Raw genomic sequence first — 23,047 nt, 5'->3', positions numbered from 1 at the left:
GATTTTAGCCCAAACAGAATTTTAATACTCCTCCTTTTTCTTCTTAATTACAGTAAAATTCTATATACAAACTTTTTCTTTTTCTTTTAATTAAGGAGTACTAAAATTTCATATAACTTTCCAATCAAATAGGCTGCCATACCAAAATTGTTTCTAAAGTTACCGTGATCTCCCTCTCTTGATTAATCAGGTAAATGTTTCCGCTGTTGTGCTTGTGATTAGACACTTGTCTGCTTATGTGATTGGATAGTTTGTGACTTTCTTTTGACACATGAATATGATGCAGTGGGCAAATGGCACAAGATGGGAGATGCGCACAAAACTATTTATTAGGACCCTTGAGTTTCTTTGGCAAGAGGGCCATCCTGCTCATGCAATTCCTGAAGAGGCAGAAAACGAGGTCATGATCTTCGCTATGTTAAGCCTTAGTGTCTTCACTACTTACATCACTGTGATCTTAGTAAGTATTTCGATTCAACTGCAGGCTATACAGATGATTGACATCTATACCAAATTTGCTTATGAGCAAGCTGCAATATCTGTTATTGCAGGTCGAAAATCTAAAGTAGAAACATTCGTTGGAGCTAATAAGACCTATACAATTGAGGTCATGATGGGTTACAAGAAAGCATTGCAAGCCGGAACCAGCCACAATCTTGTCCAGAGCTTTTCTCGTGCCTTTGGAACACAGGTATTTAAACGACATTTTAGTAGTTGCAGATCTGCAAAATGTTTTCTTGGTGTGAAGTTCACTTGTTTTTATCAATTTACTTAATTTCTTTAAGAAATTATGCTCCTTCTCCCCATCTTAAATGCACTAGTTATTTTTATTCATTTGCTATTTTTGCTTTCCATGATACCTGGGCAGTTACCCTCAAATTTTGATTGACTTTGTTATATTTGCAGACCTTTTTTTTTTCAAGTATTTATATCAGATGCAGATGCTCAAGATTTATCCTTATGCAGTTTTTAGATGAGACTGGACAAATGCAGCATGTTTGGCGAACATCATCGGTAATTAGTACACGTTTTGTTGGAGGCATTATCATGACCCATGGAGATGATGCCGGCCTAATGCTTCCACCAAGGCTTGCTCCGATACAGGTACTTTAGGGTGCTGCACATCTAAGTCACGTTAAGTCACTGGTTTGGGATTATCCTTTGGAACATTTTTCACCTTGGCTGATAATTTAATTCAGTTGATGGTTATACTTTTAATGATATGCATTGCTTCATTTAGGTGCTAATTGTACCTATTTGGAAGAAGGATGAAGAAAAAGTGGTTGTTCTAAATGCAGCATTTTCTGTAAAAGAAGTTCTTCGTACGGCAGGTATTAAAGTTAAACTAGAATACTAGATGACTCAGAGCAAAGAACTCCTGGATGGAAATTCAATTTCTGGGAAATGAGGGTTTTCTCTTAAACTTGGATGCTTGATATAAATAATCTGATGCAGTAGTTGCTGGTGGCTTAATGCAAACTCTTGCCAAATTAAATTTCTACTTGTGCTTACCTAATATGCACCTTCTCATTTCAGGGTGATCCTCTTAGAATTGAAATTGGTCCTCATGATGTGTCAAGTGAGAGTGTCATGATATCCAGGAGAGATGTTCCTGGGATGGGAAGCAGGGAAAAGTGTTTGGAATCTCTATGGAGCCTTCCATTTTGGTGGATTTTGTGAAAGACAAGTTGTATGAAATACAGTCCTCTCTTTTGGAGAGAGCCATAGCATTTCGTGACAGGTTCACTCATTTTCTGTTTAAAATCTGAATATCTCCTTTTCTAAAATGCTTTGAATTGTTTGAAATAATGATTTCTGTTTAGTAATATAATTTCATTAATCATTTACTTGTTTAAAGTGAAGAAGGCTATTGGTAGCATAACCTTAGATTGTGGCAAAACAATGTTCTCCTTAAATCTGGTTTTTGGCTTATGCTATAACACTAGCATATTGAAAAAGCACGGCATTTTCTTTTGCAGCAATGTTGTAGATGTGAACTCATGATGATCTTAAAGTAGCAATATCACAACGCAAATGGGCTAAGGGTCCTTGGTCTGCTATGTAGGTTTCTTATTTAAGAAGAAGAATTTTGAATTATACAGAACTTATCATAATAAAAATACATCAAAATTAATTAATAAATATACATAAATCTTTATAAATCTTTAGTTTTTTACACAAAAACCTTACTACAAAAGCAAAAAATGTCTCCTTTAATGCCGTATTTTTTTTTTCTTTTTTTTTCTTATTTCTTTCTTACTTTTAGTTCAATGAATGTAGGTTTATCCTCTTCCTAGTAATTTTGCAGCATTGTTGTTCTTTTCTTCTTTGTTTGTATTTTTTTTGTTTTTATTCTTATTAAGAGAGTAAAACAAGAAGAAATTTCAGAATGTAAAATAAGAAGGAAATGATAAATAAGAAAAAAAAAGAAGATGATGATGAAAAAGAAGAAGAAGAAGTAGCAGAAGATAAGAAAGAGGAAGAAAAAGAATTTTAAATTATGCAGAATTTATCAGAATAAAAATACATCGAAATTTCTTAACAAATACACATAAATTTTTTAGTTTTTACACCGAAACTTTGATACAAAAGCACAAAAATGTGCAGGAATAATCGGATAAATTATGTACTTTTTAGTCAGGTTATAGATAATATTCTCCCTTACCTTGAAGAAGGAAGGGTTGGACCCATCATTGTTATGCTGAGTTTTGAATTATGCAGAACTTATCAGAATAAAAATACACCAAAATTTGTTAATAAATATACATAAATTTCTTAGTTTTTATACTGAAATTACTTAATGATTGCGACATATAAACTCAGTTAAAAAACAAGCACATAAACAAGACTGAATCATGAACAAAAACACATTCAAATTAATTTTGGATCAGACAATGTCATTAATATGACAAAAATTCAACAATAACGATAATAATAACGATGATAACGATAAAGAAAATTGAAGGTTGTAGAAGGCTTAGAGAAGGGGGGTTGAATCTATGGCCTTCTTTTAACTTTGATATATTAACCCTTTAAAACAAACTTTCGATCTGAATCTGTTTGAACTCAGCATTGGAAAATTTATGAGACAATTTTGTTTTGTCTCATGAATATCAGAAAACAGAACAAAGCATGGAAGAGAGAAGCTGACACCATCATGTATCCTGGTTCGGTTGCCTTGTGCAATGCAACTTACATCCAGTCTCCACCACAACAGTGGTGGAATTTTCACTATAGTTAAAGTATTACATACATCAATTCCACAGGATTGACACAATCCTTTCACTCTCAATTTCTAACCTAACTTGACTTGGTTATGCTAATACCTAACTCTTCACTCTTAGTGCTCACCCAATTAAGAAAGGGGTACCTCACTGGTACAAGATACAAGACACAGAATCAACCTAAAGAAATCTGAAATCACTTTAGGCTTTTCACTCAAGTGTTTCTCTCTGTCTCTTTCCACTCTTAGGCTTTTACTTGAGCTCTCTCATTCTGCTTTTTACCTCAAGAAATTATAGAAAGATAAACATTAAAAAGAAAAATTACAATCTATAAAACATGAAGGAGATTGATGCTTCAACAACCTCTTTGCTATGTGATGAACCAGATTTTGCTTGTCTCTGATTTAGTTCCTTATTCTGGTGGAATGCTCCTTTGACTAGGAAGCACTGTCCAAGTTGATGAACTTCTTCAGAGAACTCTTTTCAGAACATAAACCTCAAAATACTGGTTATTTCTCCTTGCTTCAGCAGAAACAAAATTTTTCTTTTTGTATCCTCTTGCATGTTGTTGAGTCTCTCTCTCTTAGGTCAACTCCTTGAGCTGTGTGCTACCAATTTACCATATCACTTTTTCCAGTTAATCCCCAAACTAGAAATATGAGTCTGACTTTCTCTTACTTGATCGAAAGCCCCATCGAAAGCCTCATGGAAGCAAAGAGAAACAGTCTTTCAATGGTAGACCAGATCTGAACTCTTGAGATACTACTTAGTCCCCAAGAAATAATCTTGGCTTTTGATTCACAGCAGTGTTTAGCAGAGATCATCTTTCCCATGTATCTCAAATTGGATTGGCAGAAAGTTGAAGATGAAGAGAAGAAAATAAGATGCATGAAGAAGAAAATGAATCACCTTTAGCTTCTGACTTATCTTGATATGGTTTGATGTGGGTGATTAGACTTCAACCTTTTTTACTTAACCCTTCTCTTTCTTTCTTCTTTGATGAACAGTTTAGGAACTAAGCTTTCTCTCTTTTTCTCTGAGTTCTTACCAAAGAGAAAAAAGTGAACGTTGCTTTACTGGAAGCAAATTGGAGGGATTGGCTTAAGAGATGAATTCAGACTTGGGTTGGTTCTTTTCATTCAGCCCGTTTGATTTCTTTGTTATTTGTAATTGGACTTTGATTGAAATTGTTGCCCACAAAGATAGATTCAGCTTGTTCCATATTGGGCTGCTGCAACAATGAATTTTGGCCTGCAATATTTAATCAGATATAATCAACATTTATTGATTAATTAGCCCAATAAAATAATATTTGTCATCATTAATTAATTTAGTTAATTTCTTAACTCAACAAAGATGACGATGACGATATAATGATAGCAATGATGATGATGGAGAAGGAGGATGAGGAAAATGAATGAAAAAAAGAATCAAATGAAAAAAAGGGAAGAGGAGGAGGAGAAGATAGTGATGGTGGTGGTGACGATGATAACGAAAGAAAAAATGAGAAAAAATAAGGAGAAGAAAAAATAGCAATAGAGATGTTAGTAGTAAGAAGAAGAAGAGGAGGAGGAGGAGAAAGAAAAGGAAATGGAAAATGAGAAGGAAAAGAAAACGGAAGAAGAAGGAGGAGGAGGAGAAAACAGAGGAGGAGAAGAAGAAAGAGAAGGAAACGATGAACGAGAAGGTACGTGATTTAAAAAGCGGTTATAACAACTTGGTTAGACTTAGTTAAATATTTTGTTTAGATGTAGAATTTTTGGAGAGGGCCATAGCATTTCATGACATGTTCACTCATTTTTGGTCTAAAATCTAAATATCTCCTATTCAAACATGCTTTAAATTGTGTGAAATAAAGGCTTCTGCTTAGTAATATAATTTCATTAATCATCTACTTGTTTGAAGTGAAGAAGGCTAATGGTAGCATAACTTTAGATCATGACAAAATAATGTTCTCCTTGAATCTGGTTTTTGACTTATGCTTATCCTGAATTTGTTCAGATGATATGAGTTAATTCAGATCAGTTCTGCAATTAAATGCTAAAATTTTATACATCGACAACATATAAAACTGTTTATTGTTAAAAAAAAAACGTAGAACACGTAATGAATAGTTTTTAGGTTATGATATCAAGAATAAATTAATCCATTTTAGGATTTTCTTTTTGAATTTAATAATATCCTCAATTTGAGTATGTTTGTCAAAGAAAATCCACCAAAACGTCGCAAATCAATGAAACCAGTCAGTTCACCCTTCCTACTATCATAAGTTCATCTTTGTGGCGCATGTCTTGGTTATGTATAATTTGTACCCTAACAAAAAAAAGTAGTATGATTTTTATAAATACATGGTTAAAATGCAGAATTGGTGGTTTGGTTCCTATCAATTGAAAAGTGAACTCCACGGAATTAAGGGAGTTGGTTTTAAACCGACGAATATATGATTGTTTACGTTTATAGACCTAAAAGATTGAAAACTTGTTGCTCTTATTTTTTTTCATTGTATTATACAAGACTATAAAAGTGGAGATATGAGATTAGGACAGAGAATACAAATATAAAAAGGAGAAACTCAAGCACACCAATCACTAGGTGAAGCTAATATATTCAAAGCAGGTTTTCTATGGAGCAAGATTTACATATTGATGCTACTTCATGTCTCATTTCACTTGGGCCACTGACAAGAACTCCAACACTTGATAGAGAGTATTTTTATCACAGAAAGAAATTTTTCTCCTTGAGGTTTTACTTACAAATTCCAACAAAAAAGTATTATTTATTCAGTGAAAAAGATATTTAACTGAACTTAAAAAAATGGTCATCTCAAAAAGTCATATCTTACTCTTTATGTATGGTCTTTTGCCATATTGTACTTTAACTGCATCGACAAAGGATTGGTGGGTTAGAGAGTTTAATTCCTTGTCAGTATCATAACATACTGTGCTTGGAGAAGTTGATGATGGAGCTATTGTACATTCGATTATAATATGCTTAATATACATATTTTGTTTCTTGTTCCAGATAAAAACAGATGTAGCTGTAATTAATGACTATAGATACACAGATGAATAACATGCTCAAGCTGGCCCTTGAAAAGTATGGAAATTTAAGGTTTGAATTATGATCAATTGAATATATATAATATTTGCTTAGGATGGAAATAAGTAATAGGAAGAATATGAAAGATGAAGAGATGATAATCCCAAGGCAGAGCCAATTGTTTTGTCCAAAGACCGCAGAAATGGATTCATCTAATGCATTTGACTTGAACAATAATGTTTGAAGAGGCTTTTTTTCTGTTGTTCGATGTATGAGCATCTTAAGTACTTTTTTTTGGTAATTCTTGGAGAAAATTGATGACTTTGTGCTTAGTTATTATGTAATTTTTAAGGTTATTCTATTAGTACTTTGAGTGCTTTGATTTCTTGTTAATTGTAGGATAATGATAACAAAAGAGAAATAAAGCACAAAAAAAAGAAAGCAACCAGGAATGCATCTTTTAGGAGGCAGAGAACTGGCATGCAACATGCCAACACAAGCTAAAGCAGAGGACTTGGCGTGTAGCACGCCAGCATAGGGGCGTGGCACGCTGGGCCAGGAATCCAAAGGACAATTTCCAGCTCAAGGAGGGCATACAACACGCCATATATGGGGCATGTCACACGCCCAGGGTGTGCATGCCCAGTAACCTTGAAAACTTGGTGTGCAACATGCCAAGGAAGAGGTGTGTCACACACCCAGTAAAGAAGGAGATTCAAGATAATTCAAGAAGCTGGCGTGCCACACGCCAACATACAAGTGCATGCAGCTTTGGCACGCCTTCGAAGGTCTCCTCAAGCCTAGAGCTGGTGTGCAACACGCCGCCATAGATGGGGGCATACCACATGCCTAGAGTGTGCATGACCCAGTGACTTTGAAAACTTGGCGTGCAACATGCCAAGGCCGGGGCATGTCCCATGCCGTGGTTGGAACTACTCCTATAATTGAAGAAAAAGTGGGCATGCCACACGCAAGTGCAAGGCATGGCACATTAGCCAGAACTCCAAAGGGCCAATTTGATTCCCCATTGGACATGCCATACGCCTAACCTTGGGCGTGCCACACGCCTCCAAAAGCCCAAGTTCACATGTTGAAAGAAAGCTTTCCTCAAGCCCATAATGAACCACCAAGTCAAGGATTGAATCATCAAGTCATGGACCTGAATGACTAGAAGAATTGAAGATTAATTGGAAAGATTTGATTAGTTTTTATTTTAATTGAATTTTCATTTAATGCTTAGGTTTTTGTTTTAGGTTTTAGTATATAAGGAGAGAAGTCACATACGGGCTTGGCCCCTCTTCGCTTCTTTGGCAGTTTATAATTTATAATTTTTTTAGGTTTTCTTTTAAAGCATGAGTCACCAATCTCCTTGGTTAAGGTTAGGAGCTCTATTGGTTTCTATGGACTAATGTTATAGCTTTTCTATCTTGATTAATGCATTGATGTTTTCATAAGGAAAAGTTTTCGTTCTTCATCCAAATGATTTGAAGTGTTGACAAATAATTCTCTTCTGACTTAAATTCTTTTAATCTCTTGAAAAAGTTAATTAATTGACTAACCTTGAAAACTTCTTCTCATGGTTTTTAAGTTTTGGACTTGGACTTGATAAGTGACAACAAATCAATTGTGTGATTTTTGAATCAGTGAAAGCACATAACCTTTTATCTCAATCAATTAATCAAGGAATTGATAATTTTTTAGGATTAGAGAAATTGAATTATCAAAGAATTGGAGTTTGATTGCTAATGATTTGCCATAGATACATCATTGCTTAATCAAGATGAAAAGTAAAAAGCATTTTTCGGAAGTTTCAACATCTCTAAAACCTTAACTCTCTTAATCATATTACTTTCTCAATCAATTTTAGTTTGCTCTTGTTTAACTCTCTATTTTCATGCTATTTGCTATTGAAACCCTAAGTTTGTGCTTGTCTAACTAGAATAATCAATTGACTATTGTTTGTTTAATCCGTTGATCCTCGTAGGAACGATAACCCACTCCCATGGTATCATTTATGGTTTTGAAAATCCGCATCAAGTTTTTGGCGCTGTTGTCCGGGATTAATTATGATTAACAACTACCCGTTAATTGATTACCTATATTAGACTCTTTTATTTCCGTTTATTTAAATTTCGTTAGTTGCCTCACTTGGAGTTTACCTCTCTTTGATGTGAAAAATTCCATTTCTTCTTTATTTTTTGTATGTTTATGCAGAGAAATAAAGATAAAAAGCTTATTTTCTATGACCCAGAGATTGAAAGAACTCTCTAGCGACAAAGAAAGCAAGCTAGAGACCACTAATTTGAAGAAGTCAATGAAAAAGAAAATGAGGAAGAGCAGGAATTCAATATGAAATACAACAACAATAATGCTATTGCCCACAATGTCATTAATGATCCACCAACAAGGAGGACTCTTAGCTCCTTCACTACCCCAAATCCTGGACATTGTGATAGTAGCATTGTCACTCCTATTGTGAATGCTAATAACTTTGAGTTAAAGTCTCAACTCATCACTTTAGTTTAGTAAAATGATCAATTTGGTGGAAGTCCTCAAGAGGATCCCAACTGACACATCTCTAACTTCCTCCAAATCTATGACATGATCAAGACTAATAGAGTTCCTGCTGAGGTTTACCGATTGTTGTTATTCCCATTCTCTATGAGAGACCGGGCCAAGCAGTGGCTTGAGACACAACCCAAGGAGAGTATAGCAACTTGGGAGGATTTGGTGAGTAAGTTTTTAACCAAATTCTTTCCACCTTAAAGGTTGACAAAGTTGAGAATCGACATTCAGACAGCAAGAAGGAGAGTCTCTTTTGAGGCTTAGGAGAGGTACAAGGAGATGCTGCGAAAGTGTCCTCCGGACATGTTCTTTGACTGTGTGCAACTCCAAATTTTCTATGATGGAATTACCACCACTTCAAGGATCTTATTAGATAATTCAGATGGAGGTTCTTTGCATATGAAAAAGACCACTGATAAATCATTGTAGTTGATTAAAATGGTGGCTAATAATCAATACTTATACTCCTCCGAAAGAACAATGAGAAAAGGAGTGATGGAGTTGGATGCACTGGACACTCTTCTAGACCAAAATAAAGTCATGTCCCAATAAATTAATACCATTACTCAACAACTTGGGAATATACAAGTCTCGGCAGTGAATACACAAGATGCTTCTTATGACATGAGTGGAGAAAGTTCTCAAGGTGAATGATACGAGTTTGGCCAATCTTCCCTGAAACAAGTGAATTATATGGGAAATTCTTCTAGACCACCCAACAATGACCCTTTCTCTAAGACCTACAACCCTTGATGGATAAATCACCCCAATTTTGGGTGAAAAAATCAAGGTCAGAGACAAAATAACTTCAACAACAACCTTCATCAAAATAATTTCAACCCCATCATTAACCCAGCAACTCTCATCACAACCACCAATCCTCACAACCCCCCATAACCATTGCAAGAATCCCGTATTCCTCAGAAGCTTTCCATTATGGAAGTTGCCTTAGAAACACTCTCTCAGAAAACCTCTACTTTTGTCCAAAACACTCAAAATTTCATGCACGAAACTAAAACCTCCATTAGAAACATGAAAATACAAGTAGAACAAATTACTCAACAATTAGCAAAACCCACAAATACTTTTTTCAGTGACACAATCCCAAACCCGATGGAAAAATGCAAGGCCATAACTTTGAGAAGTGAAAAGAAGTGAGCAACAAAGTCACAAGCATTGACCAACAAGAGGATGAAGCCAAGGAGGAAGTCATTCCTCAAGAGGCACACGTCCTTGCACCCTAACCTCAAGTTTCTCAAGAGAATCAACAAGAAAGGCAGAGGTGCCAGATTACAAGCCAAGAATCCTATACCCTCAAAGGCTCAAGGCGGAGAACAAGAAAAAGCAATACTCCAAATTTTTTGAGATATTCAAGTCACTGCACATCAACATTATTCATTTATAGAAGCACTTGAACAAATGCCCCTATATGTTAAATTCATGAAGAGATTATTGTCCAAAAAAAAGATCCTTAAAAGGAGGCCAAATAGTGGGAATGACTAGATTGTGTAGTACAATCAATCAAAGAAATTTACCAAGTAAGAAGAAAGATCCTGAAAGTTTCCAAATCCCCTGCACCATTAGAAACACAACCTTTGAAAGAACATTGTGTGATTTAGGAGCAAGTATCAATTTGATGCCATTCTTTGTGATGAATAAGTTACAAATCTAAGAGGTAAAACCCATGAGAATAGCCCTTCAATTGGTAGACAAATTAATAAAGCAAGAACATGGAGCGGTTGAGAATGTATTGATCAAAGTGGAAAAAATTTTTCTCCCAACAAATTTTGTTATTCTTGATATGAAAGAGGATGAAAATTCTTCTATCACTCTAGGGAGACCTTTTCTAGTTACTGGTAAAGTCATAATTGATGTTGAAAAAGGTGAATTGATATTGAGGGTGCGTGATGAGCTCTTAGTGTTTCATGTTTTTAAAACCATGCATCACTCGAGTGACAAGGAGGATTGCATGAAGGTTGAATCAAGTAATCCAAGCCTCAAAGAACCCCCTGATGAAGCACCTCTAGAAGCTCAACCACCATGCTTGAAAGTCAAAGAAGAAATAGAAGTGGTGCCGCAAGTTGGAGGCACAAAAGAAGCTAACAAGAAATTGCAACCTAAGCCCCCTTTTGTGGAAACCAACAAGATTTCCCCTGACATCAAACCTAAGTTTGGTATTGAGTATGCACCATCACCTAAGGGAGAAGAGAAGAGTCTGAAGAAGTCCAAGAGATGGAGAAATAAGAAGAACCCTACAAGTGACTTCTCTCCTAAACAGCAAGTAATCTAATTCCCTTTCCCACCATAGATATAGCCAGACAAGTTGAACAAATGGTATGGATCTTACATAGTAAATAAGATCCTCTCTTTGGAACATATTGAACTCATAGATGAAGACAATGGAAGGACATTTAAAGTGAAAAGGGAGGCATTGGAGCACTATGATCAACCTTCACCTTAGCAAGGACTAACTGTCAAACTAGTAATGTTAAAGAAGTGCTTGTTGGGAGGCAACCTAACGTTAAGTAATCTCTTTTCATCTTTCTTTTTACTTTACTTCATGTTGCATATGTGTTTCATGGAATAAGTTTAGTGTTCTCACACCAAGTTTGGTGTTGCCACACTTCACTCATGCAAGGTACATCCCCCATGCAAACGCATTAGCCACTTATTTGTTACCTTGTTTTGTCTTTACTTTCGTTTTATTTTAATTTTATTTGTTTTATTTGAATAAGCTTTTGTATCGCTTAATTGCTTCCACTAGATATTTATGATTATTCCTATTTTCATCACCACTATTTTTCTTTGTTGCTTGAGGACAAACAATCATTCTAAGTTTGGTATTAGAGGTTATGCTCTATATAGTCTAAAAGGTGATGAAGAGGACAATGAGAAAAATGATGAAGATGATGGCAATGATAGCCAAGGTTGTTGAATTCTATTTGCCTCCTTTCTTTTTAATTATGTTCATGTATGTTATCCTATTCTATCTTATATAATGCATTTATGATTCCTGTCTCGCAAGTGCTTATCATGACTTGTCCATCACAACCCACAATTATAATTGTGCTTGATACATAAAGCAAGCAAAGAACATGTACCAAGAAGGAAACAAAAGAAAAAAAGGGATTGAACATAAAGAGTATGACAATGTGAGTTTGGAAAGCCAAACTAACTAAGAATGTTCAATACAAACAAGAGCCAAATTGCTCAAGGCCTTAATCTAGATGACTATTATGGGATCCTTACACTTGACAAAGCCTTGGAGAAGCAAGAATATAATGAATAATATTTAAAAAAAAAGAGGTTGAAAGAGAAGCCAAAGGCTCTGAGTATCATTAACGAAGGAAATTAAAAGAAAAATGAGTTCAAAGAGCCTCCTAAGTCAAGTGCTTATGGTGCTTATGTATCAAGCAAAGCTTGAAAACAAAACATTTAAAGTCACAGCTAAACTCAAAGTGCAAAGTACCTCCCAAAGAAAGGGAAGTCAAAGGCTCTGAGCACCACTGATGAAAAATGTTAAAAGGATATTGTAAGCTTAAAGAGCTCCCTAATCAAGTGCTTGTGGTATTTTTGTGTCGAATAAAGCTTGAGAAAAAATATTTAGAGTCACGGCTAGGGTCAAGGTGCAAAGCACCCAACAAAAATAAGCTATGAAAAGAAAGTAAATAAGCTTGCTTCAAGGTGATGAATCAAGGAAGGATTCCATAATCTAATCAGGATAGTGGCTCTAAAAGATTATAACCATTTATGTTGAATTGTGCATTAGTGAAATGGCTAACTAAAAAATGTGAACTGCTACTATTCACCCTTGCATTTTAAGCCTGAAAACTTTGATGATTAAGGCATGATTCTTTGCTTGCTTTAGGACAAGCAAGAGCTTAAGTTTGGTATGTGGTGCATAAGTATTTTAAGTACTTTTCTTTGTAATTCTTGGAGAAAATTGATGACTTTGTACTTGGTTATTATGTGATTTTTAAGGGTTTTTTATTAGTACTTTGAGTGCTTTGATTTCTTATTAATTGTCGGAGAATGATAGCAAAAGAGAAGTAAGGCACAAGCAAAGGAAAGTAACCAGGAAAGCATCCTCTAGGAGGCAGAGAACTGGTGTGCAACACGCCAGAAAGGAGGGCGTGCAACATGCCCACTCAAGCTAAAGCAGAGGACCTGGCATGCAACACGCCAGCATAGGGGCGTGGTACGTTGGGCTAGGAATTTAGTGGACAATTTCCAGCTCAAGGAGGGCGTGTGCATGCCCAGTAACCTTGAAAACTTGGCATGCAACACGCCAAGGAAGAAATATGTCGCACACACAATAAAGAAGGAGATTCAAGACAATTCAAGAAGCTGGCGTGCCACATGCCAAGGCAAGTACGTGGCACGCTGGACCAACTTTCCATAGACTCAAATTCAAGGCAATTTAAGGCAGCAAAGAGGGCGTGCAACACGCTAAGATTGAGCGTGTCACACGCCAAGAGAAACAAGCTCAGGAGCATCCAGAGGCTAGCGTGCAACACACTAGAAAAATAGCTCCCAGGGCCAAGGATTTGGGAATTTAACACGCCAAGGTGAAGGAGAGTGTCATTTTGGTACACCTTCGAAGCGACAATCGTGCGTATGCATTCCCCATGCATACGCACAAGGCTTAAATGTTTGCTAAATCATGGTGTGTATATGATGATCGTAGTATTTCTTTAGTTTCACGAAGAGATTGTCTTGTGAGAACTTTTTAATACATATATAATGCTTTTATTATAGTTTATTTAACATGTTAAATGAATTTTATTTTACTTTTTTAACTTCTACTTCAATTTTTTTTCTTTTCATAAATAGATAGTAAAGTGAAACAACAGAATTTGATGACTAAATTTTAGGAGGAAAGAAAAAAAATTTTGATCTTGAGTTACACAAAGAAAATAATGTAAATCAAATAATTGCAAATATAATTTTAAAGATCAAAAGAAATTTGCTTTGTTTCTATTATATAAACTTCCACTAAGATTTATCCTTAATCATTTCGCCTGAAAAATTAGGCCAACTTGCTAAACTACTTTGATACTTAAAACTTACGTTAGTGTGAATAATGTGATGATTGAACACGTATAGAGTGTTAGAATGGAAGGAAGGCTACCACAATAGAGACAAGGAAGACAATGCAAATAAGAATGAAAATCAAGAATGACAAAATCTGAGTTTAGAGGAGTGAGTACAAGATCCTTTTTGTTGGTGAATCTAATCTATAAAAAAAAGATCTTCAACTACATTGTCTCCTAAAGATCTTTGATATTTTGAATGGTATTATGTGGTTTGAGTTGGATTGTCAATAAAAATTATTAAAAACACATTAACAAAAATATGAAATAAGAATAAGAGAAAATTTAAATGAGATATATAGGTTAGTTCATTGATTTTATAGACCAATTGGATCATTTATGTAAACTAACTCATTTTTAAAGTTTTTTTTATAGAGTCAAAAATTTCACTCATTTAAAATCTTTAAACGAGTCAGGCCAACGAACTTAGTCCATTTTAACAGTCTTAAATAAAATATCATAAGAATAATTCTCCGCATACAAGCGTTTTTTTATACAAGTCTTTACAAGTCATTCATATTAACGCGCTTCGAACCGTTCTTCTTTCCTCTTCCTCTTCTTCTTCTTCTTTTCTTTCGTTTCTTGCCTTCTCTTTCTTCTTCTTCTTCTTGCTGCACGTTCTTCTTCCTCTTCCTCTTCTTCTTCTTTTCTTTCGTTTCTTGCCTTCTCTTTCTCATTCTTCTTCTTCTTGCTGCGCATTCTTCTTCCTCTTCCTCTTCTTCTTTTCTTTCGTTTCTTGCCTTCTCTTTCTCCTTCTTCTTCTTCTTGCTGCACGTTCTTCTTCCTCTTCCTTTTCTTCTTCTTCTTCTTCTTCTTCTTCATTTATGTGCTTTTCTCTCTGTTTTCTTTCTTCGTTATTCCCGATTTTCATTGTTTTTTGACATCAAGCTCTGAAATCGTTTTTGAAGAAGAAGAAGCAGCAGAAGATGAGGAGGAGAAAGAGAAAGAGTTCTGAATTATGCATAAGGTGTACTTCAACGAATTTTGGGTGTATTTCTTAAATCCTTTGGATGTAGTTTTGTAATCCTTTGGGTATATTTCTGTAATCATTTGGGTGTATTTCTATAATCGTTTGGGTGAATTCCTGTAACCGTTTGGGTGTATTTCTATAATCCTTTGGGTGTATTTCTGTAATCGTTTGGGTGTATTTCTGAAGTTCCATTATCTTTAAATTTGGCAAAAAAAAAAATCGTTTTCATGGAGGAAGAAGAAGAAGAGTCGTTCATAATGCATGGTAAGTAGCGCGTTTTGGAAACAGGAAGTGGTTGAATAACGTGCGTTTATTTACTCTTGAATGTGGGAGTGTAATGCGTGTTTTATTGGACTTGTGCCAATTTGTAAGACTTGTAAGACAAAAAGACTTGTATGTGTAACAGACTTCATATCATAATATTATCATCAAGTAAAGTGAATAAATTCAGTTTTAATGTTTTGAAAAACAAAAATAAATATAAATATAAATTTGGTTTTTATTGAAAATTTTTTACAAAATGTGTAGAAGAAAGAAAGAAATTTTTATTTTTAAGATTTTTTTCATAGAAGAACAATTTATTGAAATGGTTTTAACTACGGCTGAAATAAAAAAGTGATTTAAATTTTAAGTGAAATTTAGTTCGTTTTTTTATGAAGAAATGTTATTTAATAACACATTTAACTATTTTTTATTTTGTACTTAATATATATATTTAGACCAACGTTGATAATCTTTAGTACAATAGAACATATATTATTAACATAGAACAAACTTAGATTTTAAAATTATATGCATGTGTTCACGGAATTTTAATATAACAAAAAGTAAAAAATATTATAAAAAACAAACAATTTTTTTATAGTAAAAATAAATTATTTAATCCGGTGCATTTGATGCAAATGCTAGTTTACTTATACGAAATGTTTTTCAATAATAATAATAAAAAAACTAGAGAGAACTCAGGCTAACTCGGATTTTTTTTCCCCAGTAACGAGCTCATGTGTAAAAATGGAACCCTAAACCATTGTCAGCAAAAAACTTCGTCTTGCAATTTGTGGTGTTTCCATCACATCGGAAAATCTCTCCGGTGCGGTTGTGGCGTTTTGCTCTCCATCACCTCCGAGTGAGAAAATGTTGAAGTTCCTATCAAAAGTGAAGATCGAGTACAATGCGCTGGACCCGCGAATAGCATCGTGTATGGAGTTCATGGCACAGTGCAACTCACGCAAGGCGAGGGAATCAAACCCTGCGTGCCAGGTGGAGGTGAAGCGCCGAACCGACGAACACCCGCCGCAGATCACGGTGACCTTCGTCAACGGCGTCGAGCAAGCCTTCGATGCGACCTCAACCCCTGCACAGAGCATAAGGACCATGATTCTTGAAAAAGGCCAAACCCTAGAGACCGAGCAGATGTTCCGAGAAGCTGGTGAGTCATGGCCCGTCATCATTCCCAAAGAAGAGCTATCTCAGCCCGCACCTGGCGTCAAGGTTTGTTTTTTCTCGCTTTATCGATTTTGTTTACTTGCGATTATGTTTGGTGCGGTTCCTTTCAATGTTAATTCTCTGCTTTTTATTTCATTGCGGATCTTTTTCTGTTACTTTCTGGATGGTAATTGGTGCTGCATTATCGTCTTTACTTTTGGAATTTAGAATTGTATGGAAACGGAAAACTGCTCTTACATTTATCTGGGACAGTAATTTTGATTTTCAAACTTAAACATCCATGGATTGCATTTTTCAATCTCAAATATGAGTAGTGGATGTCGCATTTAATCTCTTTGTCGCATGATGAGTATAGCTTTTCTCATAGGAGCAATGATGAGTTTGGTGGTTTTCCTGTTCTTCATGCCTGATATCCTACTTTAATTTGATCTTGCCTGTAATAAATTTTAATGCAAAATTGCACATTTTTATTAGGGTGTTTGCAAGGTATTTTTTGCTTGTATTGTTATATAGAATAAGGAAGATACATTACAATTCTGAGATAAATTGAAGTTCCTAAGTGTGCACTATGGATTCATTGATTTTACTACCAAGGTACATGTCATATGTTGCTAGAAACAGCAAAGAAGAAACCATCCGTATTGATTAACTGTATGTTCCAGAATTTTGCTATAAGATGGACATAATTTCTTCCCCGGATATATAAATAATGCTATATAATAATCCATATTAGTTGTCTGTATGCTATCTTTATGTGGTTACTCATTGATGCACTAGTAATACATATGCTTTTGCAAAATGCAACTAATTTCTCTGCATGATCTTACAATTTATGTTTCTCAATATCATTCCGTCCATTTAAATATATGATCTATACCTATTCTATTAATTTTCTTTTTCTTTCATGTGCCCTTCTTTTCAGCCCAGGAAAGCAGAGGAGAAGAAGCAATAGTCATGTATTGTTGAACCTACCAACAGCCAGAAAATGTTCCAATTTTCTCACACATTCTCTCATTTCTTTTTGGCGGGGAGAGTACATGACATGAGATCACGGCTGTTCTGTGCTTTGCTGTATTTTAGAGTTGAATTATTGATATTGATTAAACAAATATGCATGTGACTCGTGTAATAATTATTGTTTCTGAATGCAAAATTTGAAACTGCAGTAATTTCATCCTAGAATTTGTTTTGCTCACTGTAAGCTCTTAAGCTTAGTTATATTTTAGGACAAAAAGCTGTCAAATGATACTAGATTATTATCCAAACGCAAACTATGCAAGAGATGGTCTTTGTTGACCTTTGAAATTGGGATTCGAGTAACTATTGTAATTCAGAGGGGGATTCCAGTAATTATAGCATGGCTTGCATCCCTTGGTGTGGTTTCTTCCTGGTCTGGCTAATAGAATTTTCAAATTTTTATTGCAGTGGATCTGTGGAGTGAAAAAATGTTTTTTAAAGTCTCTAGCACTTGTAACACCTAATAGATAGAAGAGTAATCTCAGTAACAAAACTATATGCTGTTCTTTTTAAGATAGTCATGCAAGATTGCAAATTACTGATGTATTGGGCACTAGTGCCCTCTGCCCAACACTTGGATTTGAAGATTAATGTAATTGATCACTTCCAACCAATAAATAAATAAATAATGGAGAATTAATCTTTATACGAAATATTAAATAGAAAATTCGGCGATTTTTTAATGTAGATGGTGGTGCTTTTGTGGTAGTGAAGTGGAGTTTGAAATGTCTTTGCGGAAGTTATAATCCGCTAGTATGTGCTGGAAATAGCGGAGATTATCTACCAAAATCTAACGAGGGTTGTGGCAATCGCTAAAACGGAAGGAGATTACGAAATTTGAGGCGGTTTTATCCCCAACTATCATATCAAAATAATATGTAATGGAAAACGAAAATAGACAGTACGACACATATTCCGCTGCGGTGTAGTAAGTGCAGAGAGAGGGAAGCACTGCGCATTTGTTTGAAGCGAATAATGAAAAGCTCACATGTTGATAAGTAAGTAACAAGCGCAACCGACAAGAGTGTTGCAGTGAGAGTGTGAGAAGAGTTCCTTCATTCACGAGATATCCAAATCTATCCATCACTGAGTTTGGAACACTCAAAACTCTCACTGAGATGGGTTCTGTTTCTCTGAAGATAGGCGATGGAACTGCGAGATTCAAGAGTGCCACTGTGTGTTCTTCAGCTGTCAACATCCTCATGATATTCTCCGTTATCACCACCAACCTCTTCGCACTCTACGCTTTCACCGCTTCCAACAAACACCACCAAAGCCAGCACCTTCTCCTCCAGCATGCTCACAAGAACTTCTCCCTCATCTCCGAGCAGGTCCAGCTCATACTCAACGAGATCGATTCCTCTCAGAAGAAGCTTGCCCAGATGGAGAAACAGCTTCTCGGTTACGATACCATCGATCTTTCAAGGCCCAACATTGCACCCGAGCTCAAACTCTTTCTCCAGCAACACCAGCTCCCTCTCGGCAAGGATTCCAAGACTGGAATCACTGAGATGGTGCCATCTGTTGGCCATTCCTGCGAGAAATCCTCCGACTTGTTGTCTCAGTACATGACTTACAAGGTTTATGGAAGCTGCCAAGATGATTGGATTTTGGCGCAGAAGCTTATCTTGCGTGCCTGTGAGCCTTTGCCTCGAAGAAGGTGTTTTGCTAAGTTCGTTTCCAAGGTCGGCCTTTATCCTTTTCCTGATTCACTTTGGAAACTTGTTGCTAATAAAACTGTTAACTGGAGTGGTCTTAGTTGTAAGAATTTTCAGTGTTTGAATGGGAAGAAGTTGAATAGAGAGTGTATTGGCTGTTTTGATTTGCTTAATGGTTATGAGAGTCAGAGGTTTATTAAGGCTAGGGGTAAGAATGACTTTCTCATTGATGATGTGTTGGAACTGGGAAGTGGTGGAATCAGAGTTGGGCTTGATCTTGGAGGTGGCTCTGGCTCCTTTGCCGCTAGAATGGCCGAAAGGAATGTAACTGTGGTTACTAGTACTCTGAATGTTGATGCCCCTTTCAGCGAATTCATTGCGGCAAGGGGATTATTCCCTCTTTACTTGAGCTTAGATCATAGGTTCCCGTTCTATGACAATGTGTTTGACTTGGTCCATGCTGCAAGTTCCTTGGATGTTGGTGGGAAACCAGAGAAGTTAGAGTTTTTGATGTTCGACATTGATCGCATTTTGCGCCCGGATGGCTTGTTTTGGCTGGACAACTTCTATTGCACAAGTGATGAGAAGAAGAGAGAACTGACTCGGTTGATCGAAAAGTTTGGATATAAAAAGTTGAAATGGGTTGTGGGAGAGAAAATTGATAGTCTTGGATCAGGCAAGTCTGAAGTTGTCTTATCTGCTGTTCTTCAGAAGCCAGTAAGGGTGTAAAGCGTAGGGACTAATGCAACACCGGAAGGAAAGAGGTAAGAACACTCTTGCTTCTGAATATGAGGTGCTTCTAACATCATCAAATCCTCTATCTGAAGTGGAGTGCATGAATGGCTCTTTTAGGTTATCTTTTATATGTATTCTGGTATTAGCTATTTTGTAGTTGACTAGTTGGTAAATTTTTAGAAACTGATAAATGAATTGTATTTTTGGAACAAGGTTAACTTATGTCTTTAGATATTGTAGTTATAATCTTCCATTCTTGATTGCCATGAACTCTTTCATTAACAGAATAAACATTCCTCCTAGCAGAATTAACTATCATGTAGTGTGTCTACAAACACTCCTATTATAATTCTACATACTGTAATATGAATGTCCAAAATAGCATTCTTGTAATTGTTTTCCGCTTATTGTATGGCAACAAGCTACCATATTTTCTGGAACACATGCATTCCTGCTGTGAGCTTTAGACAAGCAGTAACGATTATCTAATGTACTAAAAAAGTGATAATTTATTCACACTTCCATATCATCTTCTGCTTGATCTTATTCCTACAGAAGTAAATCAAGTTTCTTTGAAGTCAAATATCTAGTAATATCACTTGTCTTCGTGTGGAAGATAAATTGAAATTATGTAAAAGTGATGAACATATGAAATGCTAAGACTTGCATTCGGTGAGCATTTTGTCAAATATTTTAGAAATATTGCATCTGATATATATGTTCTTTTCTCATTAATCTGCTGGTCTATGATGAAGTTCATATCATATCCTTAAACGCTTTATAATGTACACAACCTTGAATCTGAAGCATGACCCATGAAAGGCAGCATGTTATTGCATTTTCTGAATTTAGTCATGGAAAAGTTCTGGAGAAGTCCCTTCAAACTAGTCAAACAAGACAAGGAAAAACAAAAAGCAAGCATAATGAGACAAATTAATAAGGTAATGCCTGAAGGTAGATATGTGCTATTCTACGAGTGTGAGAAAAAGATCATAGTTAAAAGACTACAGTTACAAGTACAAATCTTCAAAAATGTCTTTATAATCTTAGTGCAAGTGACCATTGATCCGTTGCAATGCACCACTATTTAGAAGCTGCATTCCCTCTTTGCTCATCTTCTTAAGCTCTGTAGGTGACAAAATTCTGATGCAGCGGACGCAGTTCACAAATTCCCTGCAGACAGCATTTTTATGAAGAATATGTCAGTGCATCATAAGATAATAAATTAAGCATGGAGTTTTAACACATTACTGGAACAGAAGTGAGAAACTTACCCCCAAGGATCATCCCCAACAAGTAGAACATCATTCTCATAATCAACATATACTAACTTCCATTCTGAATCTCTGCCTCTGGTGTCGTCATTAAGCAGACCCTCGAGTCCGAACATGGATTCAATTGCATGTATCAGTTCCTCATAGTTCTTGAAAGCAGTGACATCAATTGATCTTCCTACAGAACCAGCCCTTTGTACCTGTCAGTCCAGAAAACCCAAACCATGGTATTTAAAGTAGTTAAACCAATGAAAGGAAAAATGTTAGTTGAACTCTACTTTGGAAATAATAATTTTCATACCAGTGTTGCAACAAAAAGATCCTAATGAACATAGCTTTATGTGAATCTTAAGATATCAATGAAAATCTCGACAATGTTTTTCTGCTGTGTACCTTAGTATAGGTACGCCTGGGTGGAGCTTTCGAAGCTACTCGCGGCCTTGAATTATTTTGCAGAAAGCTGCATTCATTAAAATCAGCATGGCTTGAAGATGCACCACCTGCGTCGATGGCGAGGTCTTGCACAGAAAACACATGGGACTCAGCTAGACTTGCTGATGTTATCTGTGACTGGACATCCTGGCTCATACTGAAGTTGCTCACGATGCAATCTGATAGTTTCTGAAAATCCTTGTCCTGAAGTGTGCAAAATTCATCCAAAATGGCACTTGAATTCGAAGGCTCAACCATGGTGGCACTTGCACTGCTAACATCAACACTGGTGTTACCCCAAATTTCACCAGGATTGTTGCTTTTAGCTGAGAGATTCCTCAAAACTGCTTCAGATCTTAATATACGATGTTCTTGCAATCCTTGTTGGCAAGAAGAATGCACCATCCATTCATCTGTATCTTGCAGAGGAATTAGGCCATTCACAGTGGCAGAATCAGATTGGGGAATACCAACCACTGATGAACTCCAATTTTGACTTTGAGGATTAACAGGATCACTTAACACCTCAGGTTCTAATTTAAAAATGTCAGGAGATAAAGGATTATGAATTTCAAAAGAATGTTGATCTAGTTCAGTTAGAAAATGTTGATCATTCTGTGGTATTATGCTAACTGAACATGAACCTGAACCTGCAAGATGACCTTTTCGGTTAACCTTAGGCAGCGTTGCGTTCTTCTGTTGTAAGAGAGCTCTCTTAGCAACAGATTCTTCTTGCTGAGGAATCCATAAACGGGATCTAGTGTTGTTTCCAAGTTGAGGTTTCAAATGAATATTCATTTCAACAGTTCCATTATCATAATGTGGCATGCAGGGACTTGTTAGGAAAGTGTTCTCTACAGGTATCAACATAACAAGTAGTCATTGAATAAGAAAGCATAACATATCCGCAGGCAGAGGCAAAGTAGGGAGAGAAAACTAACCCAACAATGTAGCTTCTAATGGCCTCTTAAGATTTTGAGAAGTCTGAGTGTCCCATGAACTATATCCAAGCTCATTCCACTCCACCTGCAGTGTGCTGAGTGAGTTAAGCCTATATGATAAATGCAGGGAAAGCAGCCTATATCATAGACACAGTAATTGGTTCACCTGAGGTTGAGGCCGAGGCAACGATGCAAGGGGCGTGCCTGATTGTTCCTTCATTTCTTTCTGTCTCACCAACTACCTATACACTTTGACTCTCCTTCCATTACCATCATCATCATTCATCAGTTTATTTATATATGGCATTGGCAGGTAGCTACCCTACTCATGTATCCATGTTATTAATTTTGTTTGCACAGATGGATAACAAAGAAGCTGAGACGCAGGAGACAAAACAAAACCTGAGCCTGAGAATGGTAATGGGATGAGGCTCAAGCAAGAAACCTTAGCTTATTGGTTTGATATGTGTCTGCTATACACTTAAATGTGTTTCATCTTTGATGAAAAGAAATTAAATCTTCAATTCCTTTTTGATGAAACCACCCTCTTCTTCTTGTTCTTCTTGTTCCCCCACAAGCACTTTTGTGCATGGTGCCTTAATTAAATAATAAATAGGCTACGGAGTTGGAGTAGAACAGCACGTAAGCTAGTA

The 23,047-nt window shown here is 36.0% G+C and overlaps 3 protein-coding genes across 3 annotated transcripts; all 3 read left to right on the top strand.

Moving 5' to 3' along the window:
- The first annotated feature begins 271 nt into the window (after positions 1 to 271).
- On the top strand, positions 272 to 7,613 carry LOC112764891 (proline--tRNA ligase, chloroplastic/mitochondrial). Its single transcript, XM_029294566.2, has 8 exons — positions 272 to 400; positions 485 to 691; positions 967 to 1,104; positions 1,241 to 1,331; positions 1,537 to 1,741; positions 1,980 to 2,061; positions 6,246 to 6,335; positions 6,663 to 7,613. The coding sequence occupies exons 1-5, from the start codon at positions 272 to 274 to the stop codon at positions 1,539 to 1,541; spliced, it is 570 nt and encodes a 189-aa protein (XP_029150399.1). The 3' UTR covers positions 1,542 to 1,741; positions 1,980 to 2,061; positions 6,246 to 6,335; positions 6,663 to 7,613.
- Positions 7,614 to 15,894: 8,281 nt separating this feature from the next.
- Positions 15,895 to 17,516, top strand: LOC112764893 (uncharacterized). The gene is made up of 2 exons (XM_025810712.3): positions 15,895 to 16,382; positions 17,260 to 17,516. The coding sequence occupies exons 1-2, from the start codon at positions 16,026 to 16,028 to the stop codon at positions 17,287 to 17,289; spliced, it is 387 nt and encodes a 128-aa protein (XP_025666497.1). The 5' UTR covers positions 15,895 to 16,025; the 3' UTR covers positions 17,290 to 17,516.
- A 487-nt stretch (positions 17,517 to 18,003) lies between these two features.
- LOC112765630 (probable methyltransferase At1g29790) lies at positions 18,004 to 20,065 on the top strand. Its single transcript, XM_025811517.3, has one exon. The coding sequence runs from the start codon at positions 18,473 to 18,475 to the stop codon at positions 19,739 to 19,741; it is 1,269 nt and encodes a 422-aa protein (XP_025667302.1). The 5' UTR covers positions 18,004 to 18,472; the 3' UTR covers positions 19,742 to 20,065.
- Positions 20,066 to 23,047: the final 2,982 nt, after the last annotated feature.

This window comes from Arachis hypogaea, chromosome 17 (genome assembly GCF_003086295.3).
Source record: "Arachis hypogaea cultivar Tifrunner chromosome 17, arahy.Tifrunner.gnm2.J5K5, whole genome shotgun sequence".
Lineage (NCBI taxonomy): Eukaryota > Viridiplantae > Streptophyta > Magnoliopsida > Fabales > Fabaceae > Arachis > Arachis hypogaea.
The sequence above is the reverse complement of the archived record's forward strand: the minus strand, read 5'-3'. Positions and strand labels throughout refer to the sequence as shown.